Source organism: Theobroma cacao, chromosome 9 (genome assembly GCF_000208745.1).
Source record: "Theobroma cacao cultivar B97-61/B2 chromosome 9, Criollo_cocoa_genome_V2, whole genome shotgun sequence".
Lineage (NCBI taxonomy): Eukaryota > Viridiplantae > Streptophyta > Magnoliopsida > Malvales > Malvaceae > Theobroma > Theobroma cacao.
Window position 1 is genome coordinate 4442576 of NC_030858.1, and position 21166 is coordinate 4463741.

General features: G+C 35.7%; 3 protein-coding genes across 6 annotated transcripts; 2 read left to right on the forward strand and 1 right to left on the reverse strand.

Moving 5' to 3' along the window:
- Nucleotides 611-3408, reverse strand: LOC18588361 (glycylpeptide N-tetradecanoyltransferase 1). Of its 3 annotated transcripts, none has more exons than XM_007012710.2 (3): nucleotides 3144-3408; nucleotides 1581-2966; nucleotides 611-941 (listed from the first exon to the last, which is right to left on the reverse strand). In XM_007012710.2, the coding sequence occupies exon 2, from the start codon at nucleotides 2883-2885 to the stop codon at nucleotides 1581-1583; it is 1305 nt and encodes a 434-aa protein (XP_007012772.2). In that variant the 5' UTR covers nucleotides 2886-2966; nucleotides 3144-3408; the 3' UTR covers nucleotides 611-941. The 3 variants fall into 3 exon arrangements, with proteins under 3 accessions (XP_007012772.2, XP_007012773.2, XP_017982834.1); XM_007012711.2 differs by having other exon boundaries at nucleotides 611-948; XM_018127345.1 differs by lacking the exon at nucleotides 611-941 and having other exon boundaries at nucleotides 1305-2966; nucleotides 3140-3384.
- LOC18588362 lies at nucleotides 3542-12624 on the forward strand. Its single transcript, XM_018126778.1, has 20 exons — nucleotides 3542-3846; nucleotides 3942-3973; nucleotides 4065-4163; nucleotides 4393-4469; nucleotides 5014-5059; nucleotides 5443-5503; nucleotides 5613-5666; nucleotides 5814-5894; nucleotides 6243-6282; nucleotides 6505-6617; nucleotides 7043-7153; nucleotides 7318-7434; nucleotides 7559-7642; nucleotides 8009-8064; nucleotides 8125-8337; nucleotides 9890-10041; nucleotides 10540-10609; nucleotides 10787-10893; nucleotides 11169-11599; nucleotides 11792-12624. The coding sequence occupies exons 1-20, from the start codon at nucleotides 3652-3654 to the stop codon at nucleotides 12425-12427; spliced, it is 2775 nt and encodes a 924-aa protein (XP_017982267.1). The 5' UTR covers nucleotides 3542-3651; the 3' UTR covers nucleotides 12428-12624.
- Nucleotides 14441-21092, forward strand: LOC18588364 (diacylglycerol O-acyltransferase 1). Of its 2 annotated transcripts, none has more exons than XM_007012717.2 (16): nucleotides 14441-15344; nucleotides 15615-15698; nucleotides 15794-15867; nucleotides 16023-16098; nucleotides 16337-16404; nucleotides 16850-16973; nucleotides 17424-17501; nucleotides 17691-17792; nucleotides 17902-18038; nucleotides 18456-18537; nucleotides 18658-18678; nucleotides 19072-19134; nucleotides 19309-19356; nucleotides 19973-20035; nucleotides 20199-20252; nucleotides 20660-21092. In XM_007012717.2, exons 1-16 carry the CDS (start codon nucleotides 15015-15017, stop codon nucleotides 20762-20764), a joined length of 1509 nt encoding a protein of 502 aa, XP_007012779.2. In that variant the 5' UTR covers nucleotides 14441-15014; the 3' UTR covers nucleotides 20765-21092. The 2 variants fall into 2 exon arrangements, with proteins under 2 accessions (XP_007012779.2, XP_017982745.1); XM_018127256.1 differs by having other exon boundaries at nucleotides 15015-15344; nucleotides 15618-15698; nucleotides 20660-21038.

The window sequence follows — 21166 nt, forward strand, 5'->3', positions numbered from 1 at the left end:
ATACTTTCTCTTCCAGAGGACCACGCATTGACCGAAATAAAATGGAAAAATAAGCTTTTATACTTAATTTCTAATACGTAATTACATGTGTAAGACAAATTAATGATTAATGGCCTTTGCATGTGAGGAAGAAGGTGCCGGTTGAATAAGAGCATTATCACCAAGGTGACAATTGGAAGGCTATGGTCAGGCTGGATTTTGTAACTTTGGGTCAATGAAAAATCGGGTCACCTCATCTTCATGTTCCTGTTAACTAGGATTGGATCGTTTTAGGTAGGTTTAGTCATCTGATTCAAGTTAAATTTTAAAATCAAAATAGTTTGGTATAGGGATGGATCGCTCAAGTTGAATGAGGCTTTATCAACCTTAAACAAAATTCAAAATAAATTTTTTAAACAAAAATCATTAGAAATCATTTTACATCAAATGCTAACAATTTGACTAAAAAAATTCATTAATGATTTTTGATTGATTGATAGTATTTAATATCAAATATAACTCTAAAGGTTAACAAGTGGCAATTAATTATTTTCTTTAATTTTATCGGTATGATATCTAAGCTTCTGTAATCAAATAAAGCTCTATCATATGTAAAAGATTTAATCAATTTCAAGCCAAAACTCAAAACCACCTATAAGTTAATCAAGTCAAACTCAAAGAAATCACTCTTCAAATTGGCTTGTTTCCTTTTCTTCGTAACATAACTAGAGAGGTACAGAGGCTTTTGTTTACCCAGGAGGTGGGAGCCACATTCTACTACTACGAAGGTAATATTTTTCCCACTTCCCCATCTTTCCTTTTTATTCCATTGAGAAGGACGAATAACAAGCCCGGATGGTTTGCCAGTGTTGGGCCTCCTACAGCGGCGCCATTGATGAGTCCACAGAGGATGAGCGCGCTAATGCCCACTGCGGCGTCTTTGAACGATAAAGGAAGTCATACTGTTCTCTTTATAGTGGCAGCAAATTAATTAAACTTGTTGCAAGTTGAAAATAGTTGCTAAGTATATCATTAACATTTGTTGCATGTCAAAAATGAAAGAACAAGAGCTTACTTTACACCATCCAATTGGAGACCTCTTATGCGATTATTGCAAATATGACAAAGCTAAATGCAACTCGAAAAGTTGTTTTCATGAAAACTTGCCAAAAGACCACACAGTCATTCTAGGCAAGTCTGCTCCATTCCCCTCAGATTGACCATGCAAAAATTCATCGCCAGATAAATAATGAAATGAAATAACTGCAGTTGCTGCAGCTTTGTTTAATCTTTAAAGGAATTAATCAAATATGAAACAGGGACAATAACCAGAAGAGGCAAGGAAAAACTGCAAGAGCATTATAAAGACTGAGAATAAACCACATGCAAAATCTCAACATTATTTGTGTCCATTGAACAATCTGCGATGTCAGCAATATTGTATTTCCTAAGCAATTAAAGCTCAGTAACACAATAAAGGCTGCTCTTGCATGCACTGCAAACCCCATCCCTAGCCGTGGATGCAGTGGAACAATAAATATGATGCAATCCAAACCTAAATTGGAAACAAAACTGCAGAACCAAAGCTGAAATATACCAACCTATAAGAGTACAAGACCAAGCTCAGATGGTCTCAAGGCACTTCGTATCCGATAATTAAAGAGGTAGTAGTGAAGTTGCCCATCACCTGGTCCAAATTTCAATTCTTTGAGGAAAGACTCATTATGCATGACATCCAGTGCGTTGAAAACATCAAAATCCTTCTGCTTAGCAACAATAAGAGCATCATTCATCAACTGAAGCAATGGAGTCTTAGTGGAGACGTTATAGTAAGAGTAGGCAGCTTTCAAAATTGAATAGTTCTGGTTGCCAAGAATAGACGAAGGAAGAGTGTAGAAGCTGCAGAAGTCAGTTATGTCATGCGTCTCTGGGCTCTCAACCAAGTAACTATCTATGACATCCTGAGTAGGAAGAAGCCAGTGCTCCACATCATTCTCATCAAAATCTGGAGCAACAGCAAACTGGCTCAAGTAGTTTCTGAGCAACCTAGTGACAGCAGGGACATCACGAAGCTCCATCTTTCTGAATCCAGGGGTGGCAGGAGAATCAGGTAACTTGTAGAGTTTAATGGTTCGGCTCATTGTCATCCTAGCCCCAAGCCTAGAAAAGCCAACATCAATAAGCTTCTTGGGGTTCAATGACCTATGCCAGTACTGGCAGGTAGTAATTGGTGTCGGAAGAACAACTCCAGCTGTATACGCTGCCTGCCAAATATTCTCCAAATGAACTCTCCTAGTAACCTCCTTAATCATCACAGGTGCAAGTCTCTTTGATCTCAGCTTCTTATGAACACACAAGAAATTGATCTCTGCCATCTTCACAACTTCATCACGCACCCTTATTCTTGCAGGGACACCAGTAATGAAAGCAACAAGCTTCTTTGAAGCCTTAGCACGGACCCCAAGGTGCCAGCTCTTGTAATAACCAGGGGGCCGCAAAGCCCACCTCAGAAACTCCTTGGAATAATTGAACCTAAACATATTCTCATCATCCTCGACGTAGTTGTTCTTCAAAAGATTGTAAACCTCAGTACAAGTCTCTTCTGAATCCATATCACAAGTGGTCCATTCATACGGACTCGGAAGGTTATAAGGTTCCTGTTTGACTTCAGACAATGGGGTCGCAGGCTCGATTGGGCCCTCAGGTAAACTTGTGTCCCCAACATCCTTAAATTGACCAACAGGCTGAGTTTCCCAAAACTTGTGTTTCTTTGCTAAGGACATGGTATCCTGAAACCTTCGAACTATGGTTTCAAGTGAGCTATCATCTTTGGGCAATTGGATAGCCTCAGAATTCTGATCTGAGTTTCCTTTGGGCGACCCAGGTGGTGAATTGTTATCACTCATTTCAGGCAATCAATCAATTTCAGCTACTTTAATATACCCAGAAGATTATCTGAATATCTCAGCTATTTTCTCAACATATACCTGAACAAATAAAAAAAATGCATGTCCAAAATTAAAAACTGGGCCAAAAAGCATAGCAACAAGCAAGAACCTATTAAATAAATCTATTGAAACGACATAAAAAGTATATGCAAAGTGATATAATTAGTAAATAGATCTGCGTGATTAAGTGAAAAAGATTAGAAATACGTAACTTACTCGGATTCAAAGGACAAAACTTTAGCAGATTCTAAATCTGGGGAAATGCTGAGAGATTTATGGGGCAGATATTGAGATGAGAAAATATAAAATCAGATCTTCAAACAAAAAGCAATAGAAAGATTAGTCTTTGTTCGGTTTTTATTAAGAGGGGGGAGAATCTTTAGGGTTTTCTCCAGAGAGCGGCTTTGGAGATGCCGAAACTCACTTTGGTGACAGTCAAGAAAAGAGTGTAAATTTCTATTCTTGTGTTTTTTCGGTATTACCAACTAAACGTCGGCTTTTCCACATACAAACTCCGGTTGAGCCCAAAAGGCCCAAATGAATCTCGGGCTCCTAGCCCGTTTTCCAGCCTCTGAAAACGACATCGTTTACAGTGCCCAACATTTCCCACCGCTCTCTTCTTCAAGCTCCTGAGTTACGATGGTGACAACTGATGAAGGGAAAGCTGCTCGGAGCCCCAGCGAGAACGAAAGCCGTGCCCCCATAAACATTCAAATTAAGAAAAATGTGCGGAGATGCAACAAATTGGGACGAAGAAGCGTACAGGGAGAGCATATTGAGGGACAGAGAGATCCAAACCCGAACCGTGTTCCGAACCGTTTGGGCTCCTTCCTTAAACCCTAACCCGGAATGCGTCGTCGTCGCCTCCAGCGATGGTTCGATCGCTTCTTACTCCATTTCCTCTTGCGTCTCCAAACTTGTGAGTCCTCCTCTTCCTTCTTTTTCATATATATAAAGAAGAGTTTCATTGAAGAATAGAAATGATTCTTACTTGAATTTCACGTTTGCTTGCAGCCGATTGGTTTTTGCAGTGCTAGGGCTCAACGGTAAAAGAACTTTGAATCAGTTAATTAGTTACTGTTTTGAATTTGAGTGAGAGTAACTGGTTGTGCTTTGGCTTGTGGTGGAATTTGACAGGCTGTTACCGGCTGAGCCGGAGGGATTCCTTGAAGGGCATGATGGACCTGCGTATGATGTGAAATTCTACGGCAATGGCGAAGATTCTTTGTTATTAAGGTTTAATTCAATATGATGTTATTAAAATCTATCCTTTTTGTAGTTTTGTTTCATATAATTATGTGCATTAAGAGTAGGAAATTGCTCTGTGTAGCATGGTTGAGCTTATTTCAAGCTCAAGCTGAATCTTGCTGTTATTCATTAACTTAACCAAGTCTGATTGGAATTCATTCCAATGGTCTATGAGCCCTTGATTATTGCAGTTCACATTCTTAAAGCATTTTTGCAGTTGTGGTGATGATGGTAAAATTAAAGGATGGAGGTGGAAGGAATTTACTGAATCGGAGGTGCCTATTACCTTCCAAGGTACCAGATTTTGGAACTGTTTAACTCATTCTTTTGATAAGATAGCATTCAAAGTTTTCACTTTATATCACCCATGTGTTTTCTATGTGAGAGTACTATTCTATTTTATGTTAATTTAATGTCCTCTTGTGGTGATCTCTGAAATTTTCTTTTAGTGTTCAATGTTTTCCATCTGTTTTACCATCCTTTGTCTTTGAAACTTAGATTGAGCAGAGACCCAGCAGGTATTTTCCTATCATTCAAAATTTCAAATGCTCCTCTGGGTAGGAAATGCAATTTCGCATGTATTTTAGCTGAGGTTGTCAACATGTCATTGGTATGACTATAAACATTGAACTTTAGGAAGTTGTTGCTTCTGGAAGTATGTTTTAGAAGTTCAAGTTGATAGTAGTCAGTAAATCATTTATCTTTTGTTTGAAGCTTATAGTTTCCTCAAATAATATCTTACAATTAATATTTGTTTGCCCATACTTATTATTCAATGATGTTACGTGTTGCTTTTGCTGAATGTGTTTAATCTGCCAATTTGTTTAATGTTTTGCAGGAAATCATATGAAGCCAGTTCTTGACTTGGTCAATCCCCAACATAAGTGAGTAATCACAGCTTGTAGTAGATGCTTTTGTGTGTGGTAATGCATATCCTTCTACTTCTTCATTAAAGTTAATCTTTAGAGGCTCACTCCATTTGCTCCCCTCACTCTCCTATTATGTGGGTTTGACTATGCATGGAGCTTCTAATGTACAAGACATGTCATATGTTGCTTTCTGAGTCCAAAAGATATTTGTAAAATGTCTTCTGTCTAAACCTATGCATGATTTTGAACCTGTGATACATTATTTTCTGCTTATTTTCACTCTTGGTGTTCTCCTGGTTATATATTATTTTCCCGGCTGCTATTTTTCCTTTTGGAAAAACTATGAAGTCACTGAAAAAGAATTGCTTTCTTTCTTATCAACTAATTGCTGTTTTCAGAGGTCCATGGGGTGCTCTCTCTCCAATTCCTGAGAATAATGCCATTGCTGTTGATCCTCAGGTCTTTAATACCTTTCCTTCTAATTTGTAGGTTGTTCTGACATTTGCTTATATTTGTGGCTAATTATGTTTTATGAATTTGTTTCTTTTTCCACTCTCTGCTACAACAGGGGGGATCCATTTTCTCCGCTGCTGGTGATTCCTGTGCATATTGCTGGGATGTGGTATGTTTTGAAGTGAATCCATTCCTCATGTTGTCTCTGGGAAATGATTGTTAATACTTTCCATTTTCATGGGATATAGCTTTAAATTCCTCCCTTTATTTTGCTAGCTGCTTTGACTCTTAACATCCTTTCCAATGGAGCTTTCAGGAGAAGAGTGAAATCAAAACGGTCTTTAAGGGCCACTCAGACTATTTGCATTGTATAGTAGCCCGTGCCTCTTCCAATCAGGTCAATTTTTCCCCTCTGTTTGTGATTCTCTATTTTGGTTATTAATTTAATTTTGCTTTCAGACAGTGGGATTAATAATCCTTATTGTCACAACTTTATTCTTTTAGTTTTAAGTCTGGGTTTCATTTTATTAATTGACAGAAAATGAACTTTTTTGGGGTTGTCATTTTATTCATTTAATCAACCACGGTTATTTATCCTATATGCTAATAAAAATATTACTCATCAAAAAAAGAAAAGGTCCTGTTGTGCTATTACCATATAGTTTATGCTGATTGTAGCCGTCTATCTATCTAAGTTGGAGATACAGAGCAAACTTCCTAATCGATCATCTTTCTTGGTGTTCAGATTATCACTGGTTCAGAGGATGGGACTGCACGAATATGGGGTAACAGTCTGTCTTCTTATTTTCAAGGAGTTACAGAGAGCTAGTTTAATCTTATGTTGAAATTAGCTTACTCTCTCATGTGCTAGTTCTAGCTTCAGAATATATTTAGTGTGAGATCCACCATCACTGACATGGCAAAATGAAATAATTTTTCTATATTCAACATATAGTCTTGAATAATGACCTATTGTGACCTGACTAATATATATGGTCTTTAAATAGATTGCAAAAGTGGAAAGTGCATTAAAGTAATTGACCTGCTGAAGGACAATAAGTTGAAGGGACTCATCTCCTGTGTTAGCTGCATTGCTCTAGATGCAAGTGAGAGCTGGTTGGTAAGAGCTTAAGGGTGAAATCCTAATGGTGTTTTTATGATTGATTCTCATTATAAATATCAAACAAATAAGATATTGTGCAGCCCAGCAAAGATTTGGCCTTCAATAACATTGAATGAAATGCCTCGTTATTGTTGGTGGTTGTGCCTGGTTAAATCTCTTAGAAGTCAGTTACCGGAGTATAATCTCTTAGACTTCAGCAATTGAAGTCTATAGATATTTTAATTGGAGAGATTCCTATTCTAGGGTCTTATGAGCACTTCCTTTTCCCCACTTTAACATGGATCTTTCAGACACCTATTAATCATATTGAAAAGGTTTTTTTCAAGTATTGGCTGAATCAAATAAAAGAGAATTTATGGTAGGAGCTTATTATGTGCTATGTGCTGTTCTGGTTCCTGAATGAAACATTTTTAACTTTGCAGGCTTGTGGCAGTGGTCGGAGCTTGTCAGTCTGGAATCTCCCTGCATCTGAATGCATTTCAAATATATCCAGCCGTGCATCTATACAGGATGTAGTATTTGATGACAATCAAGTACGTTGGAATTGGGTTTTTGAAGCAGACCAACTTTGTGACTTTTAATCAATATGGCTTACTTAATGTTGTTCTTAAACTTATGTGTCATTTTCAAATAAGTCAGGTTGCCTTAGTCTTTTCTTTCTTCTTTCCACCTAATAATTTGCGTGATTCCATTTCAGATATTAGCTGTTGGTGCAGACCCTGTACTCGGCCGTTTTGACATGAATGGAATGATACTTTCACAGATACAATGTGCTCCTCAATCAGCATTTTCAGTCTCATTGCACCCATCTGGTGTATGTTCCAAATTTCCATTTCCATTCAGTGATGCTTGCTTGCTATTAGTTTTTCTTCTTTAATTTGAACTGTGTTTTGTATTTGTTAATACTTTTCATGTTTTGACCAACTTCTTCTTGTCAGGTTACTGCAATTGGTGGTTATGGGGGTCTTGTAGATGTCATATCACAGTTTGGAAGTCATTTGTGCACATTCCATAGCCATTGTGTTTGAAAGTCACAGAGATATACCACAATCTGGGGGTGGCCATGAGAACTGAGAAGCCTGCTAAAGATTATAGAGCTGAAACATAGGATATGCCAAAGGTGCTTTTCTTACTAAACAACAAGACGGTAGTGATCAACATGTATCATAACTCTCAAGTCATGCCTGATCCTGGTCAAATGGTCAAGAAGGTCTGGTAGAACAGCATGCCATAATCCTCCAATAGATTAACACGAACACATCAGTTATAATGATTGTAAAGGTAATTACTTTTTGAATTGCCCATAAAATGATTATCACATGTTTTGTGCCGGCTGATTTGAGTGAGTACAATGTTGTAGTCATTTTACTTGTGAAATTCTGTAGCAGATAAACGTGGTTACAGTTTGCATGAGAGCTTTAAGCAACATGGCATGTTACCTTTGGTATCTAATAGAACGGAATCAATCCATTCGGATATTCTTTTATTCTCTCAACTTTTGCAGCCCAACATCAATCCGGCCTTTGAAAGGAAAGGGTGAGAAATCAGTCTTACCTGCCTTTGTACGTGGGAAGAAGAACGCGAAAAGAAGGAAAGGGACAAATTTGGAGAAGCTTATCCAAAACCAATCTTATAATCATGCCGACATTCGTACTTGTGCCAGGGCATTGACTTCGCCAGAACCTAGGAGTTCTGGTGGATTGTGTTTCCTTCGTGGGTCCGTTTTTTATCTGAACCTTTTCGCGGATGGGACAACTTTAATCAGTCGGCAATTAACTTTGTCCAAAATTTGATAAATACGATATTATTAAGTAAATTTAAATGACATAATCACAAAAAACTTTTTCTATTTAATAAGTAAGTTTTTTAGATTGAAAATTTACATTCATAATAAGTAATATAAAAATTTATTCGACTCTTTATTGATATGAAATTTTTATAAAAAATATCAAGATCGAGATAAACTAAATATGAGACTCTCATAAGAAATATTAAGATTAAGATAGACTCGAATCAAGGTAGATTTTTCTATTCTATACTTAAAAGAGTCAATACAATGAGAGTATTGCACAAGTGGATTAGATAAAATGTTATGAATCTTATATTAATAAGAGATATGTCTTGAAGTTATAAGTCTTGCTCTACTTTATAAATATAATTTTTGAATTGAAAGTATAAATTTGTGATACTTTGTTTGCAGTTGAATTAATATACTTATAATTTTTTTAAAATAGAAAATCATAAACAATATACAATAAAAACTTCTATAAATTAATACTTAATAAATTAATAATCTCGATTAAATACTATTTTCGACAATTCTCAACTTAAAGCTAAAATGATAAATTAATAATTCCCTAAACTCATAAGATACTACATTTAAAAAAAAAACACATAGATCCCCACTTGATATATAAATTAATATTTTTCTTATACATTAAAATTATTTGTATAAATGACTCGATTAAGAAGCTTTTATTAAATATAATTTTGATGTTACTTGTTTTTTCTTGAAATTAATGTCTCTTTGAATCTCATCTCTAACCTTTTTTACTGCATTAACTTTTCAGATTTGTAATTATCGATTTCTTTACATCGTTGAAACGAAAAATACTATATTTGGTTTTACCGTTTATGATACTATATGTTTTTTTAGATTTTTTTATTAACTTAATATTTTTGAAGTATATTAATTAAGTATATACCCAATGTAATTTTAATTTGTTGTAAAAATGGATAGATTTATGACTTTTATTTAAGAAGACTAATCACATTCATAAACTTGTTTTGATTAAACAAATACATAAAATAATGATAATTCGTAATTCGATTATTAAGTAATATTCGTATAATCACAATACACAGTATATATATTGTTTAATATTTTTTAAAAAATAAAAAATTATTTTAATAAATTATTTTTTATTAATTAATATATAAATTAATTAATAAAATTTCATGATCAAAGGAGTATTAATTTATAGAAATTTTATTGTAACTTAGAACAAAGAGCTTAATATAAAAACAATGGAAAAAAGCAACGGATTTATGAGTAATACGGTCTGGGCCTAAAGCCCATATGTGATCCGAATCTAACTCCCTTCTAAAATTTAAACGGTTTGACTCGGTTTACGAACCAGGGGGCAAATCCGGAAACGTAACAAAAAAGGCCCACGCCCTTGGAGGGCAACTGCATGTATTTGAGACACCGAACCCTTGTCACCCTCTCTTCACTCTTACTTTGCTCTTCTCCAACATCTTTTTCCTTAAAACTCCGCGGCGTTGATCCGAGGAGTTTGGGAAAAAACTCTAATTTCATCGAAAACCTTATTCAGAATAAGCTTCTGTTTATCACTTGGACTTTTCGATTTTCTTTTTTTTGAAAAGCGACTTTTCGATTTTCATCGATCATCATCTCCAGGTATGTTTTTTTCTAATGGCCTTTTCTACATTTTTATTTTAATATTTGGCTCATAGTTTTTTTTTTTTTACCTATTTTGGTGAGAATATTGCAACTTATTCTAATTAGCCATCCTTTTGATATTTTTCTTTTTAATTTCTTGACTGTATTGAAATATTTAGGATTTAATTGATACGTATTGGTAGCCAAATTGTATTGATACTTATTGGACTTTTAGGACTTATTTTTATGTTTGTCGATTTGGTTTTCTTGTATTTTTAATGCTTATTTTGTTTGGTTTAGAGGAACCTTAGACATAGAAATAGAGAATTGTTTGTAATGGTAGTTTTCCTTAAAGGACAAAAAGGCCAGGGAACGAAAGAAATTGTTGTGTGAATTGAAATCCTGGTTTTCTGTCTCAAATATTGTGGCATTGTCAATAGTTAATTCAATTATCGGTTCTTTTCTTGCATTTTAAGTATTTCTTGTTTTGAGTTTTTTTTTTGTGTTTTTATGCAGTTATGGCAGGGGCTGCACCAGAGGGATCGCAATTTGATGCTCGCCAATTTGATAGTAAAATGAATGACTTGTGAGTTTTCTCTTTTTTTTTTTTTTTGTCTAGTTAGATGCATTTAGCTTTTTGTTTAAAGATGTTGTCTTTATTCTTTTTGTTTAATAAAACAGTTTAGCTTTTAAATGCTTTGCGTTCTGTTTCTTTTTGTAACACAGATACTAATTTCTTGTTTTGAAATGTTGATTGCTACAGCCTTTTAGCTGATGGACAGGATGTTATTGCCTCATGGGATGAAGTTTATGATACTTTTGATGCCATGGGTTTGCTACAGAATCTTTTGAGGGGAATTTATGCATACGGTAGACATAATTCTGCTTTCTTTTTGCGTCTCTGTACATATGTAATGATGTTGTCTTTTGTATGCTATTGTTATTACTATTATTTTGCAACTTTTGCTTTTCCCACTTCATAGAATTAGGAGGTTTCTATACCTCCTTTTGTAATATAGATGTGCTTTTTTGAGTGATGAGTAGAGGTAAGTGATTTAAAATATTGATGCGTTATGAAGTGTCCCTTTGCTTTTTCACCTCATACCATGCACGGTCCATCAACTAAGCAAGCTTATGTTTTGTAGGTTTTGAAAAACCCTCTGCAATTCAGCAAAGAGGAATTGTTCCCTTCTGTAAGGGACTTGATGTGATTCAACAGGCTCAATCTGGGACGGGAAAGACAGCAACATTTTGTTCTGGGATTCTGCAACAACTTGATTATAGTTTGGTGGAATGTCAGGCCTTGGTTTTGGCACCCACTAGAGAGTTAGCTCAACAGATTGAGAAGGTTATGCGAGCACTAGGAGACTATCTTGGTGTGAAGGTTCATGCTTGTGTTGGTGGGACCAGTGTCCGTGAAGACCAACGCATCTTATCAAGTGGTGTTCATGTTGTTGTTGGCACTCCTGGTCGTGTTTTTGATATGCTGCGAAGGAAGTCACTTCGTGCTGATCACATTAAGATGTTTGTGTTGGATGAGGCAGATGAAATGCTGTCACGAGGTTTTAAGGATCAGGTCAGTTTTATGCCATAAATCTTTATCATATGTTCTAATCTTATTCTTGGTTTTTTTTATTTTCTTCAATTTTCGATGCTTGACATTCCTTCTCTTTTTCTATTTCCTTTAAACTTGATCACATTGTCATTGACGATAAGGGAATTTCCCTTGATTATTTAATTGTTCTGATTGAAAAATTCTTGCTATCAGATCTATGACATTTTCCAGCTTCTGCCAGAAAAAGTGCAAGTGGGTGTCTTCTCTGCAACAATGCCACCTGAGGCCCTTGAGATTACCAGAAAATTTATGAATAAACCTGTGCGGATTCTTGTGAAGCGTGATGAGCTCACACTGGAGGGTATAAAACAGTTTCACGTCAATGTTGATAAGGAAGAATGGAAGCTTGAGACACTATGTGATCTGTATGAAACCTTAGCCATTACTCAGAGTGTCATTTTTGTGAACACCAGACGCAAGGTTGACTGGCTGACAGACAAAATGCGGAGCAGAGACCATACAGTCTCTGCCACCCATGGAGATATGGACCAGAATACAAGAGACATCATCATGCGTGAATTTCGTTCTGGGTCATCTCGTGTTCTCATCACCACCGATCTTCTTGCTCGTGGTATTGATGTCCAGCAAGTCTCTCTTGTTATAAACTATGATCTGCCTACTCAACCTGAGAACTACCTCCACCGTATTGGACGAAGTGGACGTTTTGGGAGGAAGGGTGTTGCAATAAACTTTGTGATCGGGGATGATGAAAGGATGTTGTTTGACATCCAGAAGTTCTATAATGTGATTATTGAGGAGCTGCCAGCGAATGTTGCTGATCTCCTTTGATGAGATTTTGCCCATCATTGTTAGTGGAGATTGGAGCCAGTTGGGAGCTGTTAGCAAGTTTATTTCTCTCCCTCTCTTTTCCCCCCTTGTTTTAAAGTCTTATTTTATAGCCATAGGCTTATTTGGTATCGTGGGCAATTATTGTTGCATGTTTGGTAATTTAGGTTCTTATATGGGGTTTAATTTTTCTTGGCACATGTTTATTTGTTTTTTTTTTTTGGGCTATGGTTAATTATGTTCGATAAAATTTGATTTGATCTGAATAATTTGTTCAAATTAATTCAATTGTAGTTTAAAAGTTAATAATTCAAACTTGAAATGATTTAAATATGTATAATTTGAATGTGACTAATTTGAGTGTCAAATAACCTGAACTCATGATAATTTAAATCTAAAATTACTCAAATTTTTAAAAAAATATATGTAACTTAAAATGATATGATCCAAATTCAACTTGACTTGCTTAATTTTCATCTCTACTTCTAATTAAATATTATAATCCAAGTTCCTTCAATTGCATGCTTTGAATAAGATCATCTGCATGGACGAGGAATTACTATTTGCTTATACAGGTAACTTTGTTTATTTGTTATATTTATTTAATGGAAAATAATAAAAAAATATGGTATAAAATCTTACCTTAGCTAATTAACCTTGCATAGTTTTTTTTTTTAAATATTAACCTTGCATGGTAGGAGTAGAAATAACCAAACTTTCAGGTAAAAACAGATATGTTATGACTTTTTGGGCCAAAACCCAAATGCAGAATGGGGCTTCCTAAAGAGAGTAGAATGTAAACAGAAATACATGCTAGATTCCGGGGTGGGGGGGTCTGAAACTGTCAGGAGTTAGTAATAGTTTTGCCCCGCTGCTTTGCTCTTAATTTCTGTTTCAGTACTTCATTGCTATTAACCCCGCCATTTGGACAAGGCGGTTGGCACTTTTGCAGAGATCTGAGAGGCTATGTATCAGTTACAATAAACATTTTGACAGATTTTACTCCTTGTTTTTTTACAATTAATGTTTTGGCAGAGTACATGCTTATGTAGGTTTTCTTCTTTTTTTTTTTTTCTCTCTTTCCGAAATAAAAGTATAATATTGTGTCATCAAATTAAGAAAATTAGCAAAAATTTTTTTTCTCTTTTCTAAAGGATCGCAACCTATCCATGGAGGATAAGATAAGAAAATTTGTACATTTGTCTTTGCTACTTTCGAAAAAAATCCACGTTGCACTAAAAGATTTGTTTTTTCTGAATATATTTCTTTACAATATCCTCAAGGCGTGGGCCTCGATCACCGACAAAACGATAAAAAGATTTCAGACCGGATGCAAGCCTCGTAAAATATATTTTTCTTCTAAGAGTAACTCAAAATTTTCATGTAAAAATTTATTGCTCATGACTGCTTAGAAATTTTTTTAAAAAAAAAAAATTCAATTAAGATGTAACAATAAGAGACTAAAATAATATATTCTAAATTTAAAAATGTTCATTTCTCTTTCTATTTTTTCGCTTCCAAGAGGGTTCCTTGCACAAAAATGAGAGAATAAAATGCAGAAAGAGCCGTGACCCATTACAATATAATGCAAGATTCAATGATTTTCATTCATACAAGGAAACACGTAATTAGGACAATGGCTTCATGCCTCGATCAGACCACACCCGTGACAGGAGTTCCACACGGATACGATTCCTAGTAATCAGCAATTAGCAGTACGAGTATCTTTTAGATTAGCTGCTGCAGAAGCCTGAAAAGTGAAAAGCCTAAACGTTAATTGGTCATCTTAGCATGTGCTCAACGGCTTGGCCTACCATTTTCTTAGATCCCAAGATAGCTTCTCGTTCCTCGTAGCATTATCTTCCTTAATTTTGTTGACTAATTACCGATCGCCACATGAATGAATAGGATTAATACGTGATACAATACTTAATCAAACTCATATTACTCGCGGAGTATTAAATTAATATTTAGAGTAATAATAACATGTATACGAGTAAAAATGCAAAGAAGAAAACAACGGAGGATGGTCCATAAAATCATGTAGGAGGATGCAGCGTAGCAACTTGCACTTGAAGAACAGGGTATAAGAAAGAGGGGAAAGCTAATTTCCAGTCCTGCTTTGCTGCATCTCTTCTGTGGAGCACAAGCATATTTTTCTCTTTGAAAAGAAAAACGGAAGAAAAAAAGAAAAATATTGACGGAGCAAACTTCCAAAGGACCGGACCAAAGCGGCTAATTTACGATATTTGAGAATTTCCTTTGTCACCTTCACCTCTCAAAAGTACACCCACCGCTTTGCATCATCAGTTCATCACCCTCTCCTTTTTTCTATTATTATTATTAAAAGAAAAATACAAGTCTAAATATCAAAAGCCGTTTAAGCATTCCACTCATTCATCGCCACTTCGCGAAATTTCGCTCTTGTCTCTGCTCTGCTCTGCGCCGCTTTTAATTTTTTTTTTCTATCTTCTTTGAATGAATGAATACTTGTTTACGCACACGCTTCTAATTTTGATACCAATTCGCTAAACCTTCTTCCTTCTGGAACTCAACCCTTTTCTTTTATTCTGTATTTTTTAATTTTTGAATGGCGATATCCGACTCACCGGAGATTTTAGGGAGCACGGCAACGGTGACCAGCAGCTCTCACAGCGACTCAGATCTTAACCTCTTGTCAATTCGTCGTCGAACCTCCACCACCGCCGCAGCCAGAGCTCCGGACCGTGACGATTCGGGGAATGGCGAGGCCGTGGACGATAGAGATCGAGTGGAATCGGCCAATTTGATGAGTAACGTTGCAGAAAATGCAAACGAGATGCCAAATAGTTCCGATACAAGATTCACGTATCGGCCTCGTGTGCCCGCTCATCGGAGGATCAAAGAAAGCCCTCTCAGCTCCGGCGCCATCTTCAAACAGGTTTTTATCTATACATGCTTTTTATTTGAGATAGTCATCGGTTTGAAGTAGAATTTTGCGGTTTCCACTTCTGAAAGTTTTACTTCTGTTGAATGTTTATATATTTTTCTGTTATTTTAATTTTAAATTTTAAGTATAAGTTTTTTCTGGTAGTTAGTTAGGGTTTGATACAGTTTATTACAAGTCTGATAGCTTTAAAAATAATAGAATGCTTGAATTGTGTGAATTTAGTATTTCTAGCTCTGATTAGCGATATTTTCAACATGATAGCAGAGTCATGCGGGTCTGTTCAACCTCTGTATAGTAGTGCTTGTAGCTGTAAACAGCCGGCTTATTATTGAAAACCTAATGAAGGTTTGTGTTTGAATTTTAGTTGGTTGGTATTAATGGACTTATGGTTTATTGGATTAATGGCCTATTATTATTCTTCTTGTTGTTAAATGTTGCAGTATGGGTGGTTGATTCGATCTGGATTTTGGTTTAGTTCAAGATCGTTGAGTGACTGGCCTCTTTTTATGTGTTGGTAATGCTTCCTTAATCTGAGCTCAATTTTAATTTCTGCTAAGAATATCACATGTGTGGGAAGGCATGTCTTCTTGGATTATTGTTCTCATCTTGGTTTTGTGGGCTGGATCATCATTTAACTCAGTATGTTCTGCTTGCTGGTGCACATTGCAGTCTTACTCTCCCGATTTTCCCACTTGCGGCCTTTGTAGTTGAAAAGTTGGTGCAACGGAATTATATATCTGAACCCGTAAGTGCTTCAACTGCGGGCTGCAGCTATTGATGAAATAGAGCTTGTTCTTTCCTTTTTCTTTTTTTACTTTACTTGAACTTTGAATGGAAAAGAATTGGTGATCTGGAAATTGCTTCCCTGTTTCATATGTTTGGCTTCAGCCCTTGAAAAAGTGTACTAACTCTTCCTAGAGAACCAGACAATGCATTGTGCTATTGAGTTGCAAAAACTTGACTGCTAAATTTCTATATTGTAGGTTGTTGTTTTTCTTCATGCAATCATTAGCACAACTGCGGTTTTGTATCCAGTTATTGTTAATCTCAGGTGAACTTTCTTTTTTCCTTCCATTCTTTCATTTGGATTTGCTTTTTATTCCAATAATATTGTTATCTATTAATTGTCTACTTAGCATTGAAATATGTTCTTTTGTCAGCTTTCCAAGGTTTAGGTTGCACTAGCCTACTAGGTTTACAAGATGCTCAACTTCTTTCTTATACATATTTTATATACATTTATCTAAGTTTGCATTAGATGAATGCCTGGGCTAAGGTCACGTAAGAATTTTCAAGCCCTTTTCTCAGCTATAACTTAACAAAATTTCAGTGAAGGAGCTTTCCTGTCTGGTACATCGTTCTTTCTTTAATGTTTTTATTTTTTAGGTCTTATGTAGTTGTGTTGTGCTTCATTCAGTATTTCAAATCTGATTCTTAAAGAATAAGAGGAGAGTTGTGAACATTCTTAATTATTGGACTCACTCTGTATTGTGCAGGTGTGATTCTGCATTTTTATCAGGCGTGGCATTGATGCTGTTTGCTTGTATTGTCTGGTTAAAATTGGTCTCCTATGCTCATACTAACAATGATATGAGAGCACTTGCCAAGTCAGCGGAAAAGGTACAGTAAAATTACTTCTGAGGTTTCGAGGTTGATTAATGTAAACAGCATGTTTGTATTTGTGATAAAAGAAAATCAAAATTGTGCAGGCTTACTGCAGACAAAAGCTTGTAGTTCTCTCTATTCCCCCCCTCAACACCCCCCCACCTCGTGCAGTTCCGCTTTTTTCTCATTTTACAATTGAACCATTTGCAATCAATGATTTATGTGCAATTTTTTGAGTTTGGTTGGGAATGGAGAAATATGGCCTAGAAAATAAGTTTTTGATCATAAGAATGCTCCTTGGTTCACATAAAAAATCCTGTCAAATATTAGGTGCAATTTTTTTCATTAGAATAGGAAGAGAAATTGCTCTTTCCATCTTCCCCCTTCTTTGTACTTCAATTCATGTCATGTTTCCTACTTACATTATTATTGATCCATTCAATATGATCCTCTTGTTGATGTCAGGGAGATGTGGACCCCTCGTATGATGTTAGCTTCAAGAGTTTGGCATACTTCATGGTAGCACCCACATTATGTTACCAGGTAAGAATTATATTCTTTTTGGTGCCTAGACTGATAATTATCCTTTGTCTAGTGCTGGATATGTAGTGTGTATGAGTGCCCAATGCCTAAGCTAGAATCTGTATGCGTTACTGTTTAATCTGTAATTGTATTAAACAGCATGGCTTGATATTGTCAATCTCTTGTTTTTGTTGATCATTTCCATTGCAGCAAAGCTATCCTCGTACACCAGCTGTTCGAAAAAGTTGGGTGGTTCGTCAATTTATCAAGTTAATAGTATTTACCGGACTCATGGGTTTCATAATAGAACAGGTGGGTGCCAATTCTTCAGTTGGTACTAGTGTTCCTTATTCTGCCTTTTGTTTCAGGATTTTTTTGTTAGATGCTAAAATTTTTCATATGTATGTATATAATGCTGCAGTATATCAATCCAATTGTTCAGAACTCTCAACACCCTTTGAAGGGGAACCTTTTATACGCCATAGAGAGAGTTTTGAAGCTTTCAGTTCCAAATTTATACGTGTGGCTCTGCATGTTCTACTGCTTTTTTCACCTCTGGTATATCTGCAGTTATTATTTCTGGACAATACAATTTTTTTCTCTTATGTTTTGTGATAAAAGATTTCTGTTGTAATTTTGGTTAAGTAATTGATTTTTTAATTGATAGCTACAATTGAGTTTACTTTTGCCAACCATGTCAAGCAGACAGCATCTATCTCCTTCACAATGTTGGAGAGCTAGGAAAGACAAATATCTTACCTGACCATGGTGCATATTGGTTCTAGGTTTAACCATTTAGTCAGAATCTGCTCCATAAGATGGAGTATTAATGTGAAAGATTGCGCTCTCTCACACACACGCTCTTAGGCATGCACACATGTTAGCTCACTTGCACAATGTGCAGAGATCAGCCTTACCTGATCATTTAAAAAACTTTGGCAGCATATTACCCTTATTTATGATCTACAAATACAGGTTAAATATACTAGCTGAGCTCCTCCGTTTTGGGGATCGTGAGTTCTATAAAGATTGGTGGAATGCAAAAACTGTTGAGGAGGTAAGTTCTAGAAGCCCTAAATTGTTTTCTTGGGCTATATTTCTTTCAATGCTTTGGTGAACTTCAATGTGAACAATTTGTGTTTTTTGCATGGATTTTCCATTTTATGGCTGTCATCAGTATTGGAGAATGTGGAATATGGTACGTTTCATTTTACTCATAATCTGTTTTTTTCCCTAACCTACTTGTTATACTGAATACAAATTATTGCAGAGTTTTTTGGTCTTCTCATTGCTGTCGTATTATGCTGTTTTGATATGGCCCAAAATTTTAGAACTTCTTTCTTATGATTTTCTTGTTTCAACTGTAATATACAATGCTATTGGAATCTTCATGCATTGTTGAATTCCCTTCTCTGGTTATGCTCTCCCTTTTTCTAATAAATTTTCAGAATAGCAAAATACTTCCAATGTGTTATATCCAACCTTCTATTTAACTCTTTGTTAGCAGTAAATGTTATCTTTCTCATTTTCTGTTTTCCCAGTTAAAAGGAAAAATCTACATCATTGTTGACAGAATTTTAATTGATTACAGCCTGTTCACAAATGGATGGTTCGCCATATCTATTTTCCATGCTTAAGGAACGGTATACCAAAGGTGAAATTCCCCTAAGTCTTGATTTCTACCTCGTTAGTTTTCAAGTGATGGAAATATGGCAACTTTCCATCAAGCATGCTGTTATGTTATGGTTCTATTTATTCCCAATAGTGATACTTGCCAAGTCAGTTGTTTATTTGTGTTAATGTTTTTTTCTTTTCCCTCTTTTTTCAGGGAGTTGCCATTGTTATTGCCTTTTTAGTTTCTGCGGTATTCCATGAGGTATGTATATTCCCATAGGTCTTATTCTTTCAACTTACCTTCGGTGGATGGAGAATAGGGTGGAGATTCCATAATTATTTAATTTTCTTGCATTATTGTTGTCTGATGTTGAATATGCTCACTATTTAATATTTATACTTTAGTTATGCACCAATTGTTACCTTTTCTTTCAGACATTTGATCGTCTTCACTTCACACTGTGAAATAAATGTGTAATCAAGATTCATAACAATCAGTAATCTTATGCTGTCATAACTGTCTGGGAGGATCCTATTTTCCTGTTTAGAGCTGTTACCTTATCATTGAGGATAACTGGCAACTCAAGGAGGAAAGAACGGGAACAATAATAAAAATAATAGATGCCAGTGCTTGTTTCTTATGATTTTTGCCACGACAAGAGCATATGTTGGGCAAAGGGGTAGAAAGGAGGAAGTACTTTTACAGTATTAGTTGCTTTTCGAAAAAAAAATTTACACTATTAGTTTATAAATTTAGGAAGTAGATATCTTTTTGTTGTATACCATCGCACGCTTTGTTTAATTCCTTCATCCTATAAATTTATTTTGCTGCGTTGATTTTGCTTCTGTTGTTTCATAATTCTGTTTACTTATTACAGCTCTGCATTGCTGTTCCTTGCCACATGTTTAAGTTATGGGCTTTTATCGGCATCATGTTTCAGGTAAGAATGTACTTGTGTCTGGTACATTAATATATTGAAATGAAGATCAATAGTCACTTAGCACTTTGATATGCACCAGTACTAGTAGAACAAGAATCAATATCAGACATGAGATTTATGAAAAGATTTCTTTCTCTCATTTTTCTGCCTAATTTTTTACCAGGTTCCCTTGGTCTTGATCACAAATTATCTGCAAGATAAGTTCAGAAGCTCAATGGTATGCTTTTTACTTTGATTTGTATCTATGAACTTCTTTTCTTTTCAAAATTTATTTATCAGTATCAAACTTCCACTCCGAATTAACATCTTTAGGGTTAAATTATACTGAGTAAATGTTAAGAAGTTAAGTTGCTCTCTGATTCTGAGAGTCTGGAACACCTGAGTGTATGCCAGTGGGCTTGTTGTAGTCATGTAGGGGTATTCTGAGCATAGCAAGAGCCTAGGTATCATATGGTGGAAGCGAAGAAAGGGAAATTAACAACTAGAATTCTTTCTGTTCCTTTATTTGTTTTGCTCGAGGATATGCAGTGTATATAGACTATCACCTAAAATATCGTGTTCCTGTGGTATGCTGATGCCTGTCTATTGGCGTATGACAGTTGACATTTTTCCTTCCAATTCCAGGTGGGAAATATGATTTTCTGGTTCATATTCTCCATTCTTGGTCAGCCAATGTGTGTGCTTCTATACTACCATGATTTGATGAATCGCAAAGGGAAAGCAGATTAATCTACTACATTTTACAACGACCTGGTGCCTAGGGATGCAACTTGATCCAGTAGCGGCTGTAGATTGGTTTTTTGCACGGTAACTCATCTATCTGATGTAGCATTGCTCTGCTTGCTTTGGATTTGTATATTTCACTTCCTGCTGAGATGTTTTGATGACCCATAATATCATTTTCCTGAGCGGATATTTGTTAATCCCATCAATTCACAAGCAATTTTGAAAGCATAAAGCACTAGCAGTGCCACAAATGTAGTACACGTATCATCCCGCTGACTGTTGTGTTTATCAGTGGAAAGTTGTACATGATGCACGCTCGGCCTCTTGTCTAGAGTTTACTCGTAATTTACTCTTTGAGAAACGTGACTGGAATTAGTAAGGCGTGGGAGTTTGACTTGGGATGTT